At 36.9% G+C, this 19130-nt stretch overlaps 2 protein-coding genes across 2 annotated transcripts in view; both read right to left on the bottom strand.

Annotated features, from left to right (window-relative positions):
* Positions 1 to 970: 970 nt before the first annotated feature.
* LOC102600239 (U-box domain-containing protein 44-like) lies at positions 971 to 4065 on the bottom strand. Its single transcript, XM_006365379.2, has 3 exons — positions 3073 to 4065; positions 2688 to 2988; positions 971 to 2609 (listed from the first exon to the last, which is right to left on the bottom strand). Exons 1-3 carry the CDS (start codon positions 3880 to 3882, stop codon positions 1138 to 1140), a joined length of 2583 nt encoding a protein of 860 aa, XP_006365441.1. The 5' UTR covers positions 3883 to 4065; the 3' UTR covers positions 971 to 1137.
* A 1904-nt stretch (positions 4066 to 5969) lies between these two features.
* LOC102599903 (intron-binding protein aquarius) overlaps positions 5970 to 19130 on the bottom strand; it is a 19006-nt gene continuing 5845 nt past the window's right edge. Inside the window, exons 4-16 of the mRNA XM_006365378.2 lie at positions 16759 to 16821; positions 16069 to 16155; positions 15830 to 15979; positions 15590 to 15747; positions 14929 to 15163; positions 14676 to 14786; positions 12258 to 13316; positions 11901 to 12164; positions 9797 to 9982; positions 9062 to 9687; positions 8298 to 8826; positions 7547 to 7897; positions 5970 to 6943 (exon numbers count right to left, since the gene is read on the bottom strand). Of these exons, the coding sequence (XP_006365440.1) occupies positions 6533 to 6943; positions 7547 to 7897; positions 8298 to 8826; positions 9062 to 9687; positions 9797 to 9982; positions 11901 to 12164; positions 12258 to 13316; positions 14676 to 14786; positions 14929 to 15163; positions 15590 to 15747; positions 15830 to 15979; positions 16069 to 16155; positions 16759 to 16821 (4230 nt within the window). The 3' untranslated portion in view covers positions 5970 to 6532. The remainder of the gene's footprint in view (positions 6944 to 7546; positions 7898 to 8297; positions 8827 to 9061; positions 9688 to 9796; positions 9983 to 11900; positions 12165 to 12257; positions 13317 to 14675; positions 14787 to 14928; positions 15164 to 15589; positions 15748 to 15829; positions 15980 to 16068; positions 16156 to 16758; positions 16822 to 19130) is intronic.

Raw genomic sequence — 19130 nt, 5'->3', positions numbered from 1 at the left:
TGCATTATCAGTCTTTCCCGTACCAGGGGGTCCCAAACCATGGATAAACCTGGCTGAACGCCTGAGATGATTGCTCCAACCTACATACGCCAAAGAAAGCATTAATTTCAGAGTAAACTTAGTGGGACAATCAAATTATTAAACCAAATTAAAGCAATCAGACTTGAATCTTAAAAGAGACAAGCTACAAGGAGAGTGAAAGAGACAATAACTTGAAGTCGAAGAAATTTGATTTGATTGTATGGAAGAAAGACAACACCAGCATGAGAGGAGCACAGATTTGTTTTACTTTGCTTTACCTCTGGCCTTTAAAACAGATACAATCTCATTAAATTAACCAATCCCCTATGCCTCACTCCCTATCTAGTCGGAGCCGAATAAATGAAACCTTTATGTTCATTATGGGATTCTCTACAACTAAAGGTCCACTAATTTCACACTTAAACGCCCACCAACATACAAGTCACAGGCCAAATAAAAAATTCCTGAGTGGAACAACTAACTTAATCCCAAAGCACTCCCTCCATCCATAATTTTTTGAACTTTTCTTTAATTGAGCTCTAAGTTGACCAACTTCCGAAGCTAAATCAGACTAGACAAATTTACTTCTTTTAAAATTAGAATTTGCACATTTGGGAACTACACCCAGAGTGACATACCAGTGTCTATTAGGATGATGTTATTTCCCGGTTAAGGGAACTTCTGCTCTACATTTATATCAGTGAAGTTGCATCACTGGTTTTGATATCTATAATTATTCTTGATATTTTGCCGAGGTTTCCTCCATTTATGAAGCTGTCATACTTGTAAAGTTGATATTTTGCACAGGTTTCCTTCATTTATTTGGTGTATAAAATTTGCAAGTTGTTCTTGTTCATGCCATTGGATCAAAACTACAGCAAAATTGCAGAAAAAATGGCACCAAAATGGCAGCCAAAGCTAAAATAATGTACTTTCTGAAGACAACAAGTTTCAGTCATCTCTAATAACCTTTTTTTCCTGTAATTTGTACAATGAGAGAACATTTGCACCATAAAAAAGTTTATCTGTATGAGCACTTACTATACAAATTTCAACATTTCAATCAATCAACAAATAATTGGGGAAAAAAAGAAGTTTTTTTGTTTTTGCTTTGTCTCAAAAGTAACTTGATTGTTGCTGCAAGAGCTCAAGTTGTGCTAATAATTTAGCCACTGTAGGTTTCAACAATGAATCCCCATTTTGTGCTAAATCAATTAGCACAACTTGTGCATATTCACCATACTCTACTCTATAAGCCTCCACTTTGAATATCTTTTCCAAAATCCACAGGGACTTCTCTTGAGCTTTTAAGCTAATCCCTTCTTCAAGAATCTTGATAATTGGTTGTACACATGACATTTTCACTAACAAGTTGCTCCCATTTTCCCAAATCTCGTCTTGTTGTAATGTTGCAAGGCAACTTAGAGCAGCTTCGTCCGCTGCTCTTTCGTTGCCTTGCAATATTTGGACTAGCGGAGGCATTGCCCCTGCTTTTACCAAACAGAATGTGGTTTTTATAGAGCAGTGCCCGTCATGTACTTGACAAAATGTGTCTGTAGAATGTGGAGGGGCACATGAAAACCATCTTGACTTTCTTGATTTTCGTAGAGTGAGTGAGTTTTGAGATAGTTGAGTAAGTGATGTTGCAGCTCTACATTTGGCTATGATTGAGCCACATGTGAGGAGCTTTACCAAAACGCTGATCACACCATTTTCGACAGAGAAGTGTTGTAGTTTCTTGTCTGATGGAAGGGTGAATCGGATTAGTACTGCAGAGACGTTCTCAGCTAGTAAATGTGGTGTTGTAGGTGTACTTGATGTCAATATGGAAACCAAAATGGGCAGTAGGTTTGCTTTTATAAACATGTCTGTGACATTCTTGTCACTCACTGGAAAGTTGCTTAGTATGCCAACAGCAGCAGCCTTTTCATCATCTGTCGTGGATGATGATGATACGATGTTGATCAATGTATTCAGATGCATTTGTTCTAGCTGCTCCATTAGCTCCCCGCCTTGCATATCATTAGACAATACGTAAATCAAATTTAAAGCTCCATTTCTAATCTTGGTATTGCGGCTTTCTGTTAGGAATGGTAAGAGAAGGCGAACAGCGCCAGTTTCCTTCATTTTTCTTCTGACCTTTGAAGCATTCGGACAAGCAGCGATGGCATTAAGTGCTTCTAACAAGTGACACTGGATTACTGGACTAGTCAGATGAAGGAGCGAAATCATCTGCTGAGCAACATCTTGTTTCACTAGTACTATGCCAACTTCCGATTGAGCTGCTATTTTTGCAAGAATTGCAGATGCTGGCTCTCTTAGAGTCATGAGCACCGATGTCACGGAGAAAAGAAGCTGTAGCAGAGTAGCAACGATGCCCAATTTTATAAGACGTTGAACGTTTGCTTTCAAGGCAGACAAGTTGTGCAACGCGTTTAGAGACGATTGCTTAGCTTCTAGGTTCCCGGAGGTGAACATTTTGACTAGCGGTTCAACGGCTCCATCTTGTCCCAGGTTAGCTCTATTTTGATCTGTGAGTTCCATTCTTGAAAGTGCTGTTGCCATTAGAATCTTACTCATATCTGATCCTGCAATCGCTTACATAGAATATATATTACGTAAACAATTAATCAAATAGCATATTGATGGAAGTGTCCTAAATATACCTTGGTTCAAGTAGTGTACAAGAGGCTTGAAATAGCCAGCCTCAGCCATATGAAGAGCATATTGGGTATTGCCTGATAAAGAATTTAACAAGTTGGCAGCATCATGTGAAGACATTTGATCGTCCCCATTAAAAATTGCAGCCAACATAACGATGCAGCCTTGAATTCTCCCGACTCTTCTCCTAACTGCAGCAACATCTGATAGACTCAGTAACAGCCCCACTGCTTCTTTCTGCTCTTCCAAATCATGACCCAACGACTTCACCAGTATCGATAAATTCCCCATTTCTGCCATCTTTTCCTGCACACCAAAGTGAAAATTAACCACTCAAAACATTCAGCTTCTTGATTCTCAATATTTAGACTCAATTAATACTAAATGTACCTTATGTTCATCATCTTGAGCGGCCAGGGCTTGTAGTATTCTGAGTATAATCAATCTATGATCTGTTTTACTTGAACTCAATCGATTAAACAGAACCGGGATCATATCTTCATGATGAATCCCTTCTTTAGTAATCATACCATCCAAAACCAATGACTTTAATCCATTAAGTGCATATTTAAGAAGTTCATCATCACCATACTTGATTTGAACAACAACATCATCAACATCTAGAGTTATTTTATCGTTTTCTTCCACTATCTCATCAACATCTAGAGCTATTCTATCGTCTTCTTCCACTATCCCATCGACATCTATAGTTGTTCTATCGTCTTCTTCCACTACCCCTCGATCATACGATGAGAACTCGGATTCATCCGAACTCATAATCAAATTAGTCCTATTAACACTACTCATCTTCATCAACTCTCTTCTCAGCACCTCAATCTCTGCCTTCTTAGTACTTTCGACAACATCATGACTAGCAAAGAGCACAAGGCCTAAACCCCTTGCAAGAGTCTGAATCACTTGTTCAATGTTCTCATCATGTGTAGGGGAGATTCTGCTGCTTTTCACCAAGGACTTGGCACGTCGAAAATCGACTTCAAGTGATTCAATTGCTTTCTGAATTTGAGGATTACTGATCATAACTACCCTTTTATCATCTTTCAATTCAGTGAGAATTGAGCTCAGTTTCTCCATGAACTCTGAGAGATGTTCTTGAGGAGAATCCATACTGTCATGTGTGGTTGTAATTGATTGTTGCTCAGTAGACACTTGTATGATTAATGTTTTTGCTTTCACACTCATCTGAAGTTTTTGAAGTATGAAAGAAGAAAATGAAAATGAAGACCAAAGACTTGGTTTCAACTCTTAACAGTATTAGTTTGTCTGTTTTGCTCATCATTTTAGTTTATTTGACGTGTATTACAAGGGCTAATGTGCCTTAAAATATTGAATTTGAAAGTGGTGTTTTGTTTTTTGTATTACATGTGGTCATTTTTTTCAATAATTATAGTGAAAATTTCTTATAGTATGATTTTCATGTGAGAGGGAGGTATGAAGGATGTGTTTTGTATGGATGTGAAGTCACACGTCACAATAATGATATTACTTACTCCGTTTCAATTTATTTCTCTTATTTTTCTTTCCTATCTGCTTAAAAAAGAATGTCAGCTATCCACGTGACATGTTTTATGTGTATGACCGGAAAATTAAAAGGGCAACAAGATTCAAAAGTTTTACTTTTTAAAATTTTATTATATCAAAACAAGACAAACAAATTGAAACGAATGAAGTAATATAAACTTGAATGTTTGACTTGGTCCTAAAAATTCTTGAATGACTTGTACAATGTGCAAATCACACACTCAACCTTTTCTCTTTTCTCTTTTCTTTTTTCTTTTTCTCTTTTTCTTTTTCTTTTCCTTTTAACTTCATTTCTTTTTATTATTATTATTTATTGTGTGGTCCTTTGATGGTTATATTTTCAACAGTCCTACAAATTAAATTATTAGTTATAAGTAATACTATTTCTTATAACTAATACTCCATAAATATGCAAGTAACATACGAGTTATGTTTACTTTATAAAAATATCTTATGCAGATTATTTTAAGAATTTAAAGGGGAAAAACAATATTCATTATATTATGAAATTGATTAACGCTTCGAATTTAAATTAAATAAAATGTAACAGAGCGTGTTTGAATGGAATTTATTAAGTAGGGAAAAGAGGAAGTCTAAGTAAACCCATTAAAACTTTCCCCAAAATTTGGTACTGATTTTCCTCCACCTTTTCCTATTTTGTTGGAGTAATATAGTGTAACTCACTATCTTCTAGATTACTTATTTCCTTCATTTTAAAAATAAGCGATATTTTTATCGTTCTTATTTTTAAATAAATGGTGTTTTTATTTTTTCCTTATTTCAAAATAAGTGGTGTTTTATTGAGTTTTTTAAAAATATTACTTAGGAGAATCTTAGTATTTTAGTTGATTGGCTAGCTGGACTCCACCTTGTTGGTGAGGTTTCGATTCCGATAATTTTTCTTAAAGATAAATATTAAGGATAATTGGTAAAATATTTTTTACTTTATTACAATTAGTTTTTTTTTTTTTTAAAAAAAAAAAAGCATTTGATTGAGGGCAGCGTTTGGACTATTTGACGGGGCCGGCCGGCCGTCGGCGGTGTGAAATAATGTGTACACAGGATTAGCAGCTGACCCGGATATTTATTTGGAAATAAATTTAATAATAATTGGTGTTCCATATAAGATCATTATCTGACATGACATGTTTAGAACGTATAAGAATTGAAATGTTAACTACTCTCTTCGTTTGATTTTAATTTGATATGAAGTTTTAGAAGATAAAAGAAATTTTTTAATCTTCTGATTTTAAATTTTAAAAATGTATAATATATTAAAATATTAAATAATCTTGTCGTACTAAACATGTTATATAAAAAACTAAAATTAAAGAATTGTAAAAATAAAATAAAAATTGAGGCAGACTAAAAAAAATAGACAAATAAATTGAAGCTAATGGAGTATTTTCTTATTTTATTTAGTTTTTGATAGAGACACCTAGGCTTTGTTTTGGAGGAAGAGAGATGGGAAGAGTTGTATACAGGAGTTGGCTATGTAACATTGGTACTATATAACATATTTTTATTATCATATGAAATGTATTTAGACGTCTCTTTCAAAGAAAAGATTACAAATGACAATAGTATAATTCCCCTTTTATTTAATCACATGATATTTTCTTAAATTTTAGCTACATACTACAATTCAAGTTGCCCCAACTAAATGTTTCATAAAATGGGAAATGAAAATATTTGATTTGATGATAGGAATATGGAAAGATGTGTATGAGAAAATTGGGATTGAAAAGGAAGTGTCCAGAATTTTTCAACAAAAACTTCAGAAACAAATACAATTACAGAGGCAAGAGATCTAACAAGTAAAACAAAACTTTTAAAATCAAAATATGTAACCCTTAAAATCTAGTTTTAAGCGATACAAACAATTGTACATTTCAATTTACTTTACAATAAGTTATGAGTTCACCAAAAAGACAACCGAGGAACGACGAATAAGTCTTGAGTTGGTGCGGCCTATGCCCCATTCCCACCTCCAATCGTTACAAATAATTGATTACAGATTTACCGATGATATGGGCTACTAGACACCCATGAAAGCACAATTTCGCTTTACATATTCTTCAACCAAGTCACGGCCTGTGTATTCAAATTACTCGTGTCGCTTGTGGAGGTCGATGGCAGGGAACATATCATTGCATTTGCAGCTGTTCCACCACATCTGGTCTTTGACCTCACAACCTTCTTAAAGATCAATACATCTTAGGGCCGCTAACAATCAAGATCATAGTTTACATTTCCCAGGCAATCAAGTTCCATGGTGGTCTAGAGAAGCAAACTTGGAGTACAGTTGATATTACTCTTCCATCTTGCTTTCCACATTCGAAGAGTTCTCGAGGTCTGTTCCGTCACTATCAACTCTTTGGTCCTTCCCATCAGCCTCTCCATTTGACTGGCTCGCAACTAACATCTCTGCATCATCATGTGGAACCTCTGTGGACCCAGTTGATGTGCCCAGTCCACCACTAACAACTCTTTGATCCTCGCCATCAACCTCTCCATTTGAATGGCCCACAACTAACATCTCTCCATCATCAGGTTGAACCTTCGTGGACTCCATTAACTCTGAAGGCCCAGTATCGCCATCTTCCATAGCGGTCTTATCAGTATCCATACTATGGGGTAGGGACATCACATTCTGCTCAACACTTGGCTCGGGGACAGATTCTGGATGAGCTGGATACTCAATATGGCTCATCATCCGTGCCTGTGAAGAAGTTGCAGGTACAAGTCCAACAACAAATTATTAACAAAATAAATACCATGATAATAAATTTGTGCATACACTTTTATAGATTTCAAAGCAGAGTACTGCTTGAACCCTGCTTTGAAATATGATATGCTCATAAAAGCTGTAAATTGAGAAGCATTTAGATAAACATTAAGAAGTGAAGGGCAAGTGTAGATTTGAGCAGAAGGTATTAAGCACAAAAATGTCTTAACTACACAAAAATGAGATGAAGGAACAGTTTGTTAACATTTACAGCATTGCTACCATTTCATCTTAACAAGGGACACTACTACCATGGACCATCTTCTCTAGGTTTCATAGAACATAGAAGACATTCACGCATGTCACAGTAGATTACACCAACCTACAGTGTATTATTATTTATCGGTGACTTGAGAAGGAACTCATGCAAAATAAACCAAAAGTGGCAACTGTCCCCAGATATCAACGGCAAAGGAGTCAGACTACTCCCATTAACCAAGGTTTTCAATAAAATCCACAAGACTAAGCTAGCAAATTGCTCAAGGCTTCCATGTCAACCAAATAAATTATCCATATATTGCAGTCGGAGAAAAATACCTGATAGACCTGATGCATCTTAAAATTCACAATAGCCTGCATTTCCTCAGGTCCACTAACAACACTGACTGGTCCAGTTTCTCCAACAGGACGATTTGTCAAAGATGTGGCCTCCTCAACATTTAGGGCGAGGCAATCAGGTCTCTCTAAGAGAAGTCGAAACGTTGGTTGAAGTTCATAACATTGCTCAAAAAGAGAACGTCGACAAAAAACGTAGAGACCCAGACGAGCACGGGACATTGCAACAATCAATCTTCTGACATCACGGAGGTGGCCAACAAAGCGCGTACGGACTAGAGACAATAAGATAAAATCATTCTGCTGACCTTGAAATTTATCAACAGTTGCAACCTGCCCCAAAAAATTAACAAATATTCAAAGTGAGAAACTATAAGTCATTTATGTTAACTTCCCCATTGTTTCTTTTGGGGGGCCCTTGAAATGCTAGGAAAGCATTCATTCCAAAATACAGACACGTTAAATACTTGCATTATTTATGAAATTTGAGGTTATTCAACCTTAACAGACTCACATGTTGTACTATTCATGACATTTGAGGTACTATCCACAGCTCTTAAAAGCATGTTTCAACAGAACCACCCCTTCTCCCATGACATACACACACACCTTATTCCCAAGAAACATGCCAAAGAAAAATAAGCTAGAGAAAATTTTGCTTTCCAATTCAAATAAAGATCCTCACTGGAACAACCAGATACAGCTCAAAGTGATAAAGAAAAAGTATATTTACCTTGTGTGGAGGACCAATAAAGTCATAAGGGACACATCTTCTGTTTATAACATCGCGGATCAAAAGTTTCTGACCATTATAAGTAGTCAAGATTGATATCTTATTCGCAGGATATCCAAGTAAGCGCATATACATATAGACACTGACTATGTATTCAGCCTCTCCCTCATTTTGATAGAACCAGGGTGAAGGGGCACTTTCACCTCTGCCATTGTAATCGGGCACATCTACCAACTGATAGTCGTATGAGAATCCAGCATTTGCTTTATGAAAGACCGCATTCTCCTTCACATTAGGAAGATCCCCCAGTTCTCTGTATCTCCAATTATAAAGCCGAGCTAAACTTGGCCGTGCCCTACCCTGGGCATTGAGCTCAATATATGGTATCCCTAGTCTGACAAATCTTGTGAAGAGACTCTGATCCATGTGGCTGTACTTCTGAAAAGCCATATTTTTCACGACAGGGGGCAATTGATGATGGTCCCCAATCAGTATACAGCGTTTAAGCCGAGCATAGCCATCTTCCTGCCTCTAGATCCCCCAGTTCTCTGTATCTCCAATTATAAAGCCGAGCTAAACTTGGCCGTGCCCTACCCTGGGCATTGAGCTCAATATATGGTATCCCTAGTCTGACAAATCTTGTGAAGAGACTCTGATCCATGTGGCTGTACTTCTGAAAAGCCATATTTTTCACGACAGGGGGCAATTGATGATGGTCCCCAATCAGTATACAGCGTTTAAGCCGAGCATAGCCATCTTCCTGCCTCTGAAGCAACATCGGGATGAAAGTTTCAATTTCCAAAATTTGGGCACTTTCTTCCATCAACAGGTTGTCATACTTAAAACCCACTTGAAGAAAATCCTTCCTTTTAAGTGCCGCATGAGTGCAGGTCATTGCCACAATTTTTGCCTGTTTGGTCATCAGGTAATTAGATCGATCAACAGTAGACTTGAGCAATTCAAATGCCCTACATTCTTCAAGTTCTTGAAACATTGTTTTCAAATGACGAAAGCACCCCTTAGCTGAACGCATGTCCTTTCCAAAAGACTGACCCGTGAAAACTGGCTGGGGAGTATCAGAAAAAAATTCCTTAAAGGGAAACTTATCCTGAACAATGGTTGGGTTATCTTTCTCTGCAGCGCAAGCAGCTAAAAATTGTTCCCACCGTGAGTATACATGAAGCAGCCAGAAGTATCCCGCAGTTTCACATGTATAACCAACATCTTCAGGCAGTTGAAGGGACCTTGCAAGGCGTTCGACTTCACTAAGCAGTTCTAGCCGCCGAACAAGCATGGCATTTACTCTCCCCTGACGACTGAAGTCAAGATCAGTTGCTAATTCTTGCTCTCCCTGACCAAGCCGGAGAAGGTAGCGAGCTGGCACATCTCTCTATAGTAATTACAACAGTGGAACATCATTATTATTAGTTACAATAAGATTGAAAAATTCACATTTTAAATGCATATAACTCATATCAAAGACCCAGAAAATATCTTACTTGCATTATCTTCTCAAAAAGATCATTTAAAGCTTGATTCGAATGAGTGATTATCAGGGTCCGTTGAGAAGGGCAATTATGATAGAGAACATTCAAAACCTGCACAGCGGTATCAGTCTTTCCCGTACCAGGGGGTCCCACAACCATGGATAAACCTGGCTGAACGCCTGAGATGATTGCTCCAACCTACATACGCCAAAGAAAGCAAGAATTTCAGAGTAAACTTAGTGGGACAATCAGATAATTAAACCAAATTAAAGCAATCAGACTTGAATCTTAAAAGAGACAAGCTACAAAGAGAGTGAAAGACACCAAAGAAAGCAAAAATTTCAGAGTAAACTTAAATGGAACAATCAGATTATTAAACCAAATTAAAGCAATCAGACTTGAATCTTAAAAGAGACCAGCTACAAGGAGAGTGAAAGAGAGCAATAACTTGAAGTCGAAGAAATTTGATTTGATCGTATGGAAGAAAGATGACACCAGCGTGAGAGGAGCACAGATCTGTTTTACTTTGCTTTTACCTCTGGCCTTTCAAACAGATACAATCTCATTAAATCAACCAATCTCCTATGCCTCACTCCCTATCTAGTCGGAGCCGACTATATGAAACCTTTATGTTCATTATGCTCAATTTGGGATTCTCTACAACTAAAGGTCCACTAATTTCACACTTAAACGCCCACCAACATACAAGTCACAGGCCAAATCAAAAAATCCTGAGTGGAACAACTAACTTAATCCCCAAGCACTCCCTCCATCCATAATTTATTGAACTTCTCTTTTATTGAGCTCTAACTTGACCAACTTCCAAAGCTAAATCAGACTAGACAAATTTACTTCTTTTAAAATTAGAATTTACACATTTGGAAACTACACCCAGAGTGACATACCAGTGTCTATTAGGATGATGTTATTGCACGGTTAATTGCACTTCTGCACGACATTTATATCAGTGAAGTTGCATCACTGGTTTTGATATCTATAATTATTCTATGATATTTTGCATAGGTTTCCTCCATTTATGAAAGCTATCATACTTTTAAAGTTGATATTTTGCATAGGTTTCCTACATTTATTTGATGTATAAAATTTGCAAGTTGTTGTTCTTGTTCATGCCATTGGATCAAAAACTACAGCAAAATTGCAGAAAAAATGGCACCAAAACCACAGCCAAAACTAAACAAAAAATCCACCAAAAACTGGACAGCAGCAAAAACTCAAAAACTGCACTTAGACAACAGCGAAAGCTGGACAAAATAATTCAGGGGTTAAAATAATATGAAAATATTAATTCCAGGGGTTTAAAATTTATAATAATGTGGAAAAATTAAAAATTAAGTTAGGGAGTAAGAGGACTCTCCCATAGTTTAGGTATGTAAATAGCAATTTCACTGTAGTTCAGGGGTTCTTACGTCTTATCTCTTATCCAAATAAGTATATTTTACCTAATGAGGCACCATATAGTTGCTAAATTCCGCATAAGTATCACATGCTGGATGTAAAATATATTGCACTCAACCAAATTCAAGTTCCACATTGATATAATTTCATCACATGTCAAGCACTTGTCCACTTTGTAGGCATTTTAAAATTTGATCTGCAAACATGTCAGTCCCACTGTACTTGAAATCTGAGGGTTGTAGCACTACGTGCAATTAAATTGGCAAAACTTTTTGACTAATGCAAGATTTATGAGCTCACAAGCACATATTAGATCCAGCCTTCTTAAGAAACAAGTGATTTTCTGTTAGATGGAAGGGAACTACCTTATACCACAACCGCTTGTGTAATCCAACCAAAATAGAAGAAAGAAGAACCCATACCACATGTTCACTTCAATGAGAAAGTAGCAGGCCAACTCAAGAATCCCATACAGCATTCATTATTACTATAACGTCATTTTGAACTTATAGTGAACTATAAAGCCAGTTCATATTTCACTTTGTTACTAGAATCTTCATATTTCTTGCCTGATTAAATACTGCATACTCACATTAGATGAGTACTAATCATTCGGCTAGCCCTTTTTTCAAATATGAGAAAACAGATGACAGCATTTAAGAATTTAGGAAACTATGATGTGATGTGATGTGATGCATACCTGTGTCGCGGTAAATTTAACCGAGTTCCGCTTTGGTTGATCCTGAGGATATGGACCTGGATCAGGAGGGATATATGCTTCGACAATAAGCTTGTCTCTTTCGGAATGAACTTCTGGCATGCCTGCAGCATCAACTGAAGCAGTAGTAGAATTCTCACTTCCAGGAAGGGCATGAGCTTTCCCTTTGAGATTCCTAGGAAGCTTAATCTTAAAAGGGGGGCATGGTTGCACGTTTTCTAAGCCATCTTGGTCGACGAAGCAAACCTAGAACAAAGAAGATGAGGAAACAGAGAAAGATATAGAGAGTATAATGGACACACCAGCATAATGGTAAAGAGAAAGAAAAACAATATATACCTGATAATCAGGAAAACTCTCCCTAACATGATCAGCATCTAGGAAGGTATCTTTAAAATCTACTGTTTCAAGGAGGTCTGGCATATTAGTCCACTGTGCTGCAGAAGGATTTCCATAGCCCAAAAATATATCATGCAACCAATCAGGAACTATGCATGTTTCATTCATCAGATCCCTTATAGATTCTAAGATGGCTTTGAAATTATTCTCCTTCGGTTTCCTCCTCATTAATATATTAAATGTACCATAAATATCTTCTGCGCCTTTCTCTGCTATATCACCAACATCCATATGGTATTGTGCTGTGTCAAGCGCAACAGTAACAGTTCTAAGGTCTCCTTTGGGGGGTTTCCACTCGTCCCGCTTGATTCTCCCAGTAAAATCGTTCATCAGAATTCCCTCCTCATCACGCATCTCAATTATTTCACAGCCGCGTACACACTGGAGACCAAGCCTCTGTGGTACGGTTGCATTAGCAGCTTCTTCAGCACTGAGAGGCTCGAATGAAGGACGAATAGACAGTAAAAATAGAACATCGTGCTCTTTAAGTGCATTCCATTCTGACCTTATTTGTGATTTGTAGCTGGAGATACTGAAAGTAACTTCTGCTGTTACAGCAGCTGGCTTTACTTCGCCTATATTTGGTTGTTTAACTTCTGTAATCTTAAATTCTTTAACTGGCACAGCCATTCTCGACCAACCTCGAAAGGCTGGCTCTCCTTCATTATTGATATAAGCAAGGAGATGTGGCACAGCCTCTTGGATGTCCTCACGGATTTCATAAGTCGATTCAAGGCGAAAGAGGTTAAAGTTTCTAAGAAGATAGTCGTGAAGTGTCAAAAACTGTAGGTTGAGCTTTGGAAGTGCAAGGCATCCTTCCCCAGTGTAGTTGATGCTTGGTACAAGGCTTTCATCCCACATTATTTGCTCGTTAGGGTAAAGAGGAAGAGCATTTATGGCCTCTTTCTGTGACTGTTGTCTCTCAAAGAAAGATACCATTACTTCAATTAAGAAATCAACTCTATTTGAGCATGGATCATCAACTGATATCAGTTTTAGCTGCAATCAAGGCAAAGGTATCAGACAAGCAATGACAATCTTGCAGGAGATAATTACTCTTGCTATCGTGGAGTTAGGTAAGTACAACTACCATAGGGAATAGAGAGCAAATGCAGGAATATTAAACAGGTAGCAATAATAACCAGAAAGCAATTTTGAAGTAAAAGATGCATTTTCTAGGCCACCAACAACGCACCACTGACTTAGCAGTTTAAGATGCACTATGCAACATGATATCTCTCAAAGCGTACAGCAACAGAAATGTGTCTACTTCTTTGTAAAAGGAACAGTTATCTATATTCTTTGCAAATATAACAAGGTTTGCTTGAGAGGGAGACAGGGAGTGCACAGACCAACCACCACATCAAACAGCAATGATCAGAAATCCACTTCAATGAAAAAACATATATTTTCTATCGAACATGTTTTAGCTTTTGTCATACAGCTATATAAGTTGTGCAGAAGTTCCTAGTCATGTGTCTTAAATATCTTCTTTTCTTTTTTTGGGTCCTTATAGACCTCAATGCCTGAAACAAACAATCATTTCTCCATCATTTCAAAGGTAACCAAGTTCATCATTATTAGAAACCCTAGGCAACAATCTGAATGAAATGTATAATCATCTGGAAAAAAAAAACTATTTAGCAAGAACAATCTGGAGATGCATTGATGCCAATATGGAAATAGACAAGAAGGAGTTGGCATCTTTAATTAATAGAACCCAATATATCAAATCAATGAAGGAAGTCAAACAGTGTAAACAAAGATTGTTTTCCATTTCTTAGGTTCACCAGAGAGAACATGTAAAGACAAGTGAGAATAGTTGTAAACTTGTAATCCCACTAGCCATTAAATCAGTAGTTTACAGAGATAATTAGTCCTTCAGGGCTAATCCATCTTTGAATCTTACATCTCCATAAGAAAGTGATATGCATTTTGGTTGTTTCAACATTGTATGCTGTGCTGAGTCATTAACTGTCATAAAGTTGATTTAGCCATCGTCTAGGTGTCACTACTTCTGCTGATATCTAATTCTCACACAATTTGAGGAACGATGTACAACATAGAAGCCATACAAACATTACTATCAACACCGTTGAAGAATATCACTGTAGGGTTATAGTTCCCTTCACCAACAGCTTTAGCACCCAACAACTAACTTCTACAATACAAGTAGTGCACCTTAGTCCCTTGGTAGATTCTGAGTATACACAAATTTTTCCTCGTGGAAAATACCAAAAGGGTGAATGAACATGCACTCTTTACAATTTCTATATAGAATAGCTTTACATGATAAATAATGCATAGTGATTGTATTCTATGTCATATATCAGAGATAGTAAACAGCCATTCACAAACCTTCCGGCATACTAAATCTCTCAGCTCCTCAGGAGTAAGCACAGAAAGTTTCTTAGATAGATCAGCGCGCCTGTGTATTGCACCAACATTTGCCAATGCAAGTTCCCGTAGCTACAGAAACAGAGGAGAGCGAGAGATGTAAGCAAATTGGATATGATACAGTTAGATTGTCCACAGAGACTGGCATTATCCTAAAAGAAACAATATACAGAGCTGCTCATCATCATCAAAAGAAACAGAAATCAGAACAGACCTTGGGTATCTTCTTAAATGCAAGAAGCTGGAATGACTGGAAACGATCATAATGAGCCTGAATCACCTCATCATCAGTCATTTGTCTCCCTAAATGGTCATCAATTTCAAAACCTTCATAGAACTGAAGTAAGTCAACCAGCTGGGCAAAAAGCTTTCCTTTTTCATGCCCATAAAGAGCACTTAAATGACATTTTGCAACCACAGCAACATCAGCAACAACAGGCCTTATATATCTGCAGGATAACCAAATAGAAAAAGCGATGATGAGAAAATAATACCTAGTTGAAATAAATCTGGTGTTGCTAACTTGCTATATACTAGCAAATACAACTATGGTAGTGACGTCAGTCAAACTTAGAACTCACCAAGCTCTGGAAAAAGGAGCACAACAAAAAACTAAATGAAAGAAAATAATGCTCTAAATTGTTTTTATGTGTTCTTAAAGACTTCTAACATATCTAAACTAAAATGCCTTGTGGGTATATCACTGCACAAAACTAAAAATTGTAATGGAATGGTATCATGTTCCTAATTTTCAAGCACTTGTCACTTTGAATCTGACTTCACACTGTACATGACACTCATTTTATTGTTTGGGCTACATAGCCAGCATCCTTTTTCTCCATTGGAAGCTGCTTTACTACAGAGAGCATTATTACCTTCTAGTTGGCAGTTGGCTCAATAGATCAATGAGAAACTCCATAAACCGTTCACAATATAGGACAGAGGCATCGTTAACACCTTCAAAATCACTTGTGAAATCCAAGTCATTATTGACCTCACTGTCTGGCTGAGGAAAAACCTTGCAATCAAGAACCTGATCATGGAGAATGAAGCATCAGAATTTTTCTGCTAAAACAAGCTGGAAAGAATGGTCAGACAAGTCCCTTATCTGATACCTCAAGAAACTCCTCAATTAGATGTCTCAAGAAATTCACTTCTAGCATGGTTGAGGTATCAAAAGATTCGCCTCTTTTAGCTGCCTCCTTGGCTCGTTTTGCAATTTTCTTCCATTTCTTGATTAGATCAGGGTTAACACAGAGCTCCATCTATTCTCAATAATAATAATGATAATAATAAAATTAGAAACATGGAATGAGGAAGATTATACTCCATTTAACAACATAGTAAGAGTTACCTGAAATCGACCATATGACAAGCAATGCCAACACTGTAGACCGGCTAACCTCAAAACCTTTTTACTCACTATCTCGTCTTCTAAACTCTAAATGAACAAAAAGTATAAATAGTTCATCAAACCAAAAAACGAGGAACACCAATAACATTCTCAGAAAACAAAATAGGAAAGTAATTGTATAGCAGCTATGAAAAAAACACAAGAAAGAAATTCAGACCCTAACAACAGTTGCTGGTAAAAAGATATTCGTTTTTCTTTATCGGTGAAGATAAAAAAAAATTATGCTTTACCAACATTCAAGATGGATTTGGGCTATACGCCTACACCGTGTTGAGAAATGAACCTCGGGAAGCATTGTCCGAAACCAAATAAGGAGATAACCAAGTACAACCATACTATTAACAGTGCAATTCTTACGGTGAGGAATTTGATTATATGACTCAGAGATACGTTAAACGTTGACATAGGTTAAGAATAATTTCGTAAAACTAAGGAAGAAGAAATATGGATGCAGCATTCTCATATGCTTAGTAGAACAGGGAACATATGTTTATTCATACTTCATAACATTTACAATCTAAAATTAGAGAAATAAAAAGCATAATATAGAAAAAAAGTCAAGAGTCACAAAGTGAAGGGAAATGGATCAGAAAATTAGAGTAAGATCCGGCAATAAGGATGTAGATGTACCTGGAAAGCATTGATCATGAAAAGTAGATAATTAATTTTCTCAGGAATTGTCAAGCTTCTACCCTGCAGTAAGGTCTTAAACTGTTAGATAAAACAGTGAATAGAATAGTAACTTAGCACTAATGAACAACCAATCAATTTTTCACAATCTATCAAAGCACAGAAATGTTCAAACATATGAAACAGCCACAATCAGAAAGGTATCTTAGATAAAGAACAGTTCTGTTCACCTTAAGAAAAGAAAAACAACGTGACAACCACATTCTAGCATGATGTGAGACGCATGAATGTGTCACATGTTGACGATCAATTAAGAGAAAGAAACAGCAACCTGGAGACCAAGATGATTGGAAACAACAGCTTTCTGGCATTCCAGTTGTTCATTAAACAAGCTCCCATGAAATTTTAGAACTCTATATATGCATGATAGAATAAATATACCAAACAAAATCATGCCATCTATCAATATAAAAAGTAGTAGGTGATGCTGACCATTATAAATTCTTCTTTATCACTAAGCAAAAGAATTCAACAATTGCTTAAAGTTTTCGACAGATACTAATCATATCATATATGATATATATATATATATAAAAGAGAACTCTAGGCCCGCCTACGTGGCGCCACCACAAACCAGAATTCCCTTTTAAATTATTTATTTCCAAAACCAACCTTTCATTTCATGAAAAGTTGTGACTTTTATGAAAGATTGTGACCACTTTTCCAAATAGTTGTGACCTTTCCGATAAGGCACAACAGACATTTGTTCACACTACCCTTTGTTGTCTATAAATAGAGGGATTTCCTCTCATTCTAAAATAACGAAAATTCTAAACTTCTTATTCTTCTTCTTTTTCTTCTTCTTCTACACAATTAAATATTCGTGTACTTTGCTCCTGTTGAGTTGCTCACTAACATCATTGCTTATGTTACAGATCCTGTTATTTTTTTTACAGTCATAATTTTATGCTTATGTTTTTTTTGAAACTAGTAACATTTGTATTTCATTTAGTACTTAGGTAGTACTGAAAAACCATATTTACAAAAGCAGAAAGGAGTAAAATCTATCCAAAAACTGAACCAAATCTAAATGGATCCTAAAACATCTATGATTGACTCAGTTTCATTGGAGTAGACATTTGTACACCAAAAGCAGAACAACAAAATACACTTAAGCTTTACTTCCTGCAAGTTGTTGTTCCTATTCTCAAAACATCTCTCGTTTCTCTCCCTCCATATAGTCCACCAAATACTAGCAGGGATCATCCTCCATCTTTCTCTGTTTGTAGCCCCAACTCCAGCCATCTCCCAACTGAATAGAGTCTCATCAATCTTGCTAGGCATACACCAAGATATGCCTCTGAGATTAAGGAAAATCTGCCACAGCTGCTCAGTAAAGTTGCAATGTAAGAAGAGATGTCTCACTGTCTCATTAGCCTTACCACATAAGGAACATCTGTTACATAGAGAGATTCCTCTCTTGGCCACATTATCCAACGTCAAAACTGCTTTATTGGCTAGTAGCCATGTAAAGCATGCCACTTTGTGTGGCACTTTGTTCCTCCAGATTTGCTTCCAAGGCCATTTGAAGTCTTGAATGCCACCAGTACTTATCATGGCACTTTGTTCCTCCAGATTTGCTTCCAAGGCCATTTGAAGTCTTGAATGCCACCAGTACTTATCATGGCACTTTGTTCCTCCAGATTTGCTTCCAAGGCCATTTGAAGTCTTGAATGCCACCAGTACTTATCATGGCACTTTGTTCCTCCAGATTTGCTTCCAAGGCCATTTGAAGTCTTGAATGCCACCAGTACTTATCATGGCACTTTGTTCCTCCAGATTTGCTTCCAAGGCCATTTGAAGTCTTGAATGCCACCAGTACTTATCTGTTTGTATCCTTCTTTCACCTTGTAACTACCTTTGTTGTGCCCTTGCCACCATAAATAATCCTCGCCTGTTTGTATACCTTGAAAATTCTCCAGAACCTTAAACAATTCAAGTATTCTGGGAATTTCCCAGTCATTCAGATTTCTTCTGAGGATCAGATCCCAGCCTTGTTGTGTCCACATTTCAGCGACAGTCTTCTGTTGGTGTTGAACCAATGTAAAGATGTCAGGAAAACGATCTTTGAGGCTCATACCATCCGACCATTTATCAAACCAAAAACTAGTTTTTCTTCCATTTTGTACCTTGACAGTAGACTGATTACTGAGAAAAGGCCAAAATATTCTGATGGATTTCCAAAGGCTAATCCCATAAGGGGTATTTACCTCTTTGGTTACCCATTTATTTAGCTCCTCATACTTGTTGTTGATCACCCTATACCATAGTGCTTGGTCCTCCTGATGGTACCTCCATAACCATTTCACCTT

This window comes from Solanum tuberosum, unplaced genomic scaffold (genome assembly GCF_000226075.1).
Source record: "Solanum tuberosum cultivar DM 1-3 516 R44 unplaced genomic scaffold, SolTub_3.0 scf00541, whole genome shotgun sequence".
Taxonomy (NCBI): domain Eukaryota; kingdom Viridiplantae; phylum Streptophyta; class Magnoliopsida; order Solanales; family Solanaceae; genus Solanum; species Solanum tuberosum.
This window is presented reverse-complemented; position numbering and strand designations above follow the sequence as displayed.

Excerpts from the sequence above, each read along its gene's own strand:
- LOC102600239 (XM_006365379.2), bottom strand. The coding sequence starts at position 3,882 with ATGAGTGTGAAAGCAAAAACATTAATCATACAAGTGTCTACTGAGCAA. Across the intron at positions 2,989-3,072 it reads CTCAAGATGATGAACATAAG|GAAAAGATGGCAGAAATGGG; the intron begins GTACATTTAGTA and ends TTTGGTGTGCAG. Across the intron at positions 2,610-2,687 it reads TGTACACTACTTGAACCAAG|GATCAGATATGAGTAAGATT; the intron begins GTATATTTAGGA and ends AAGCGATTGCAG.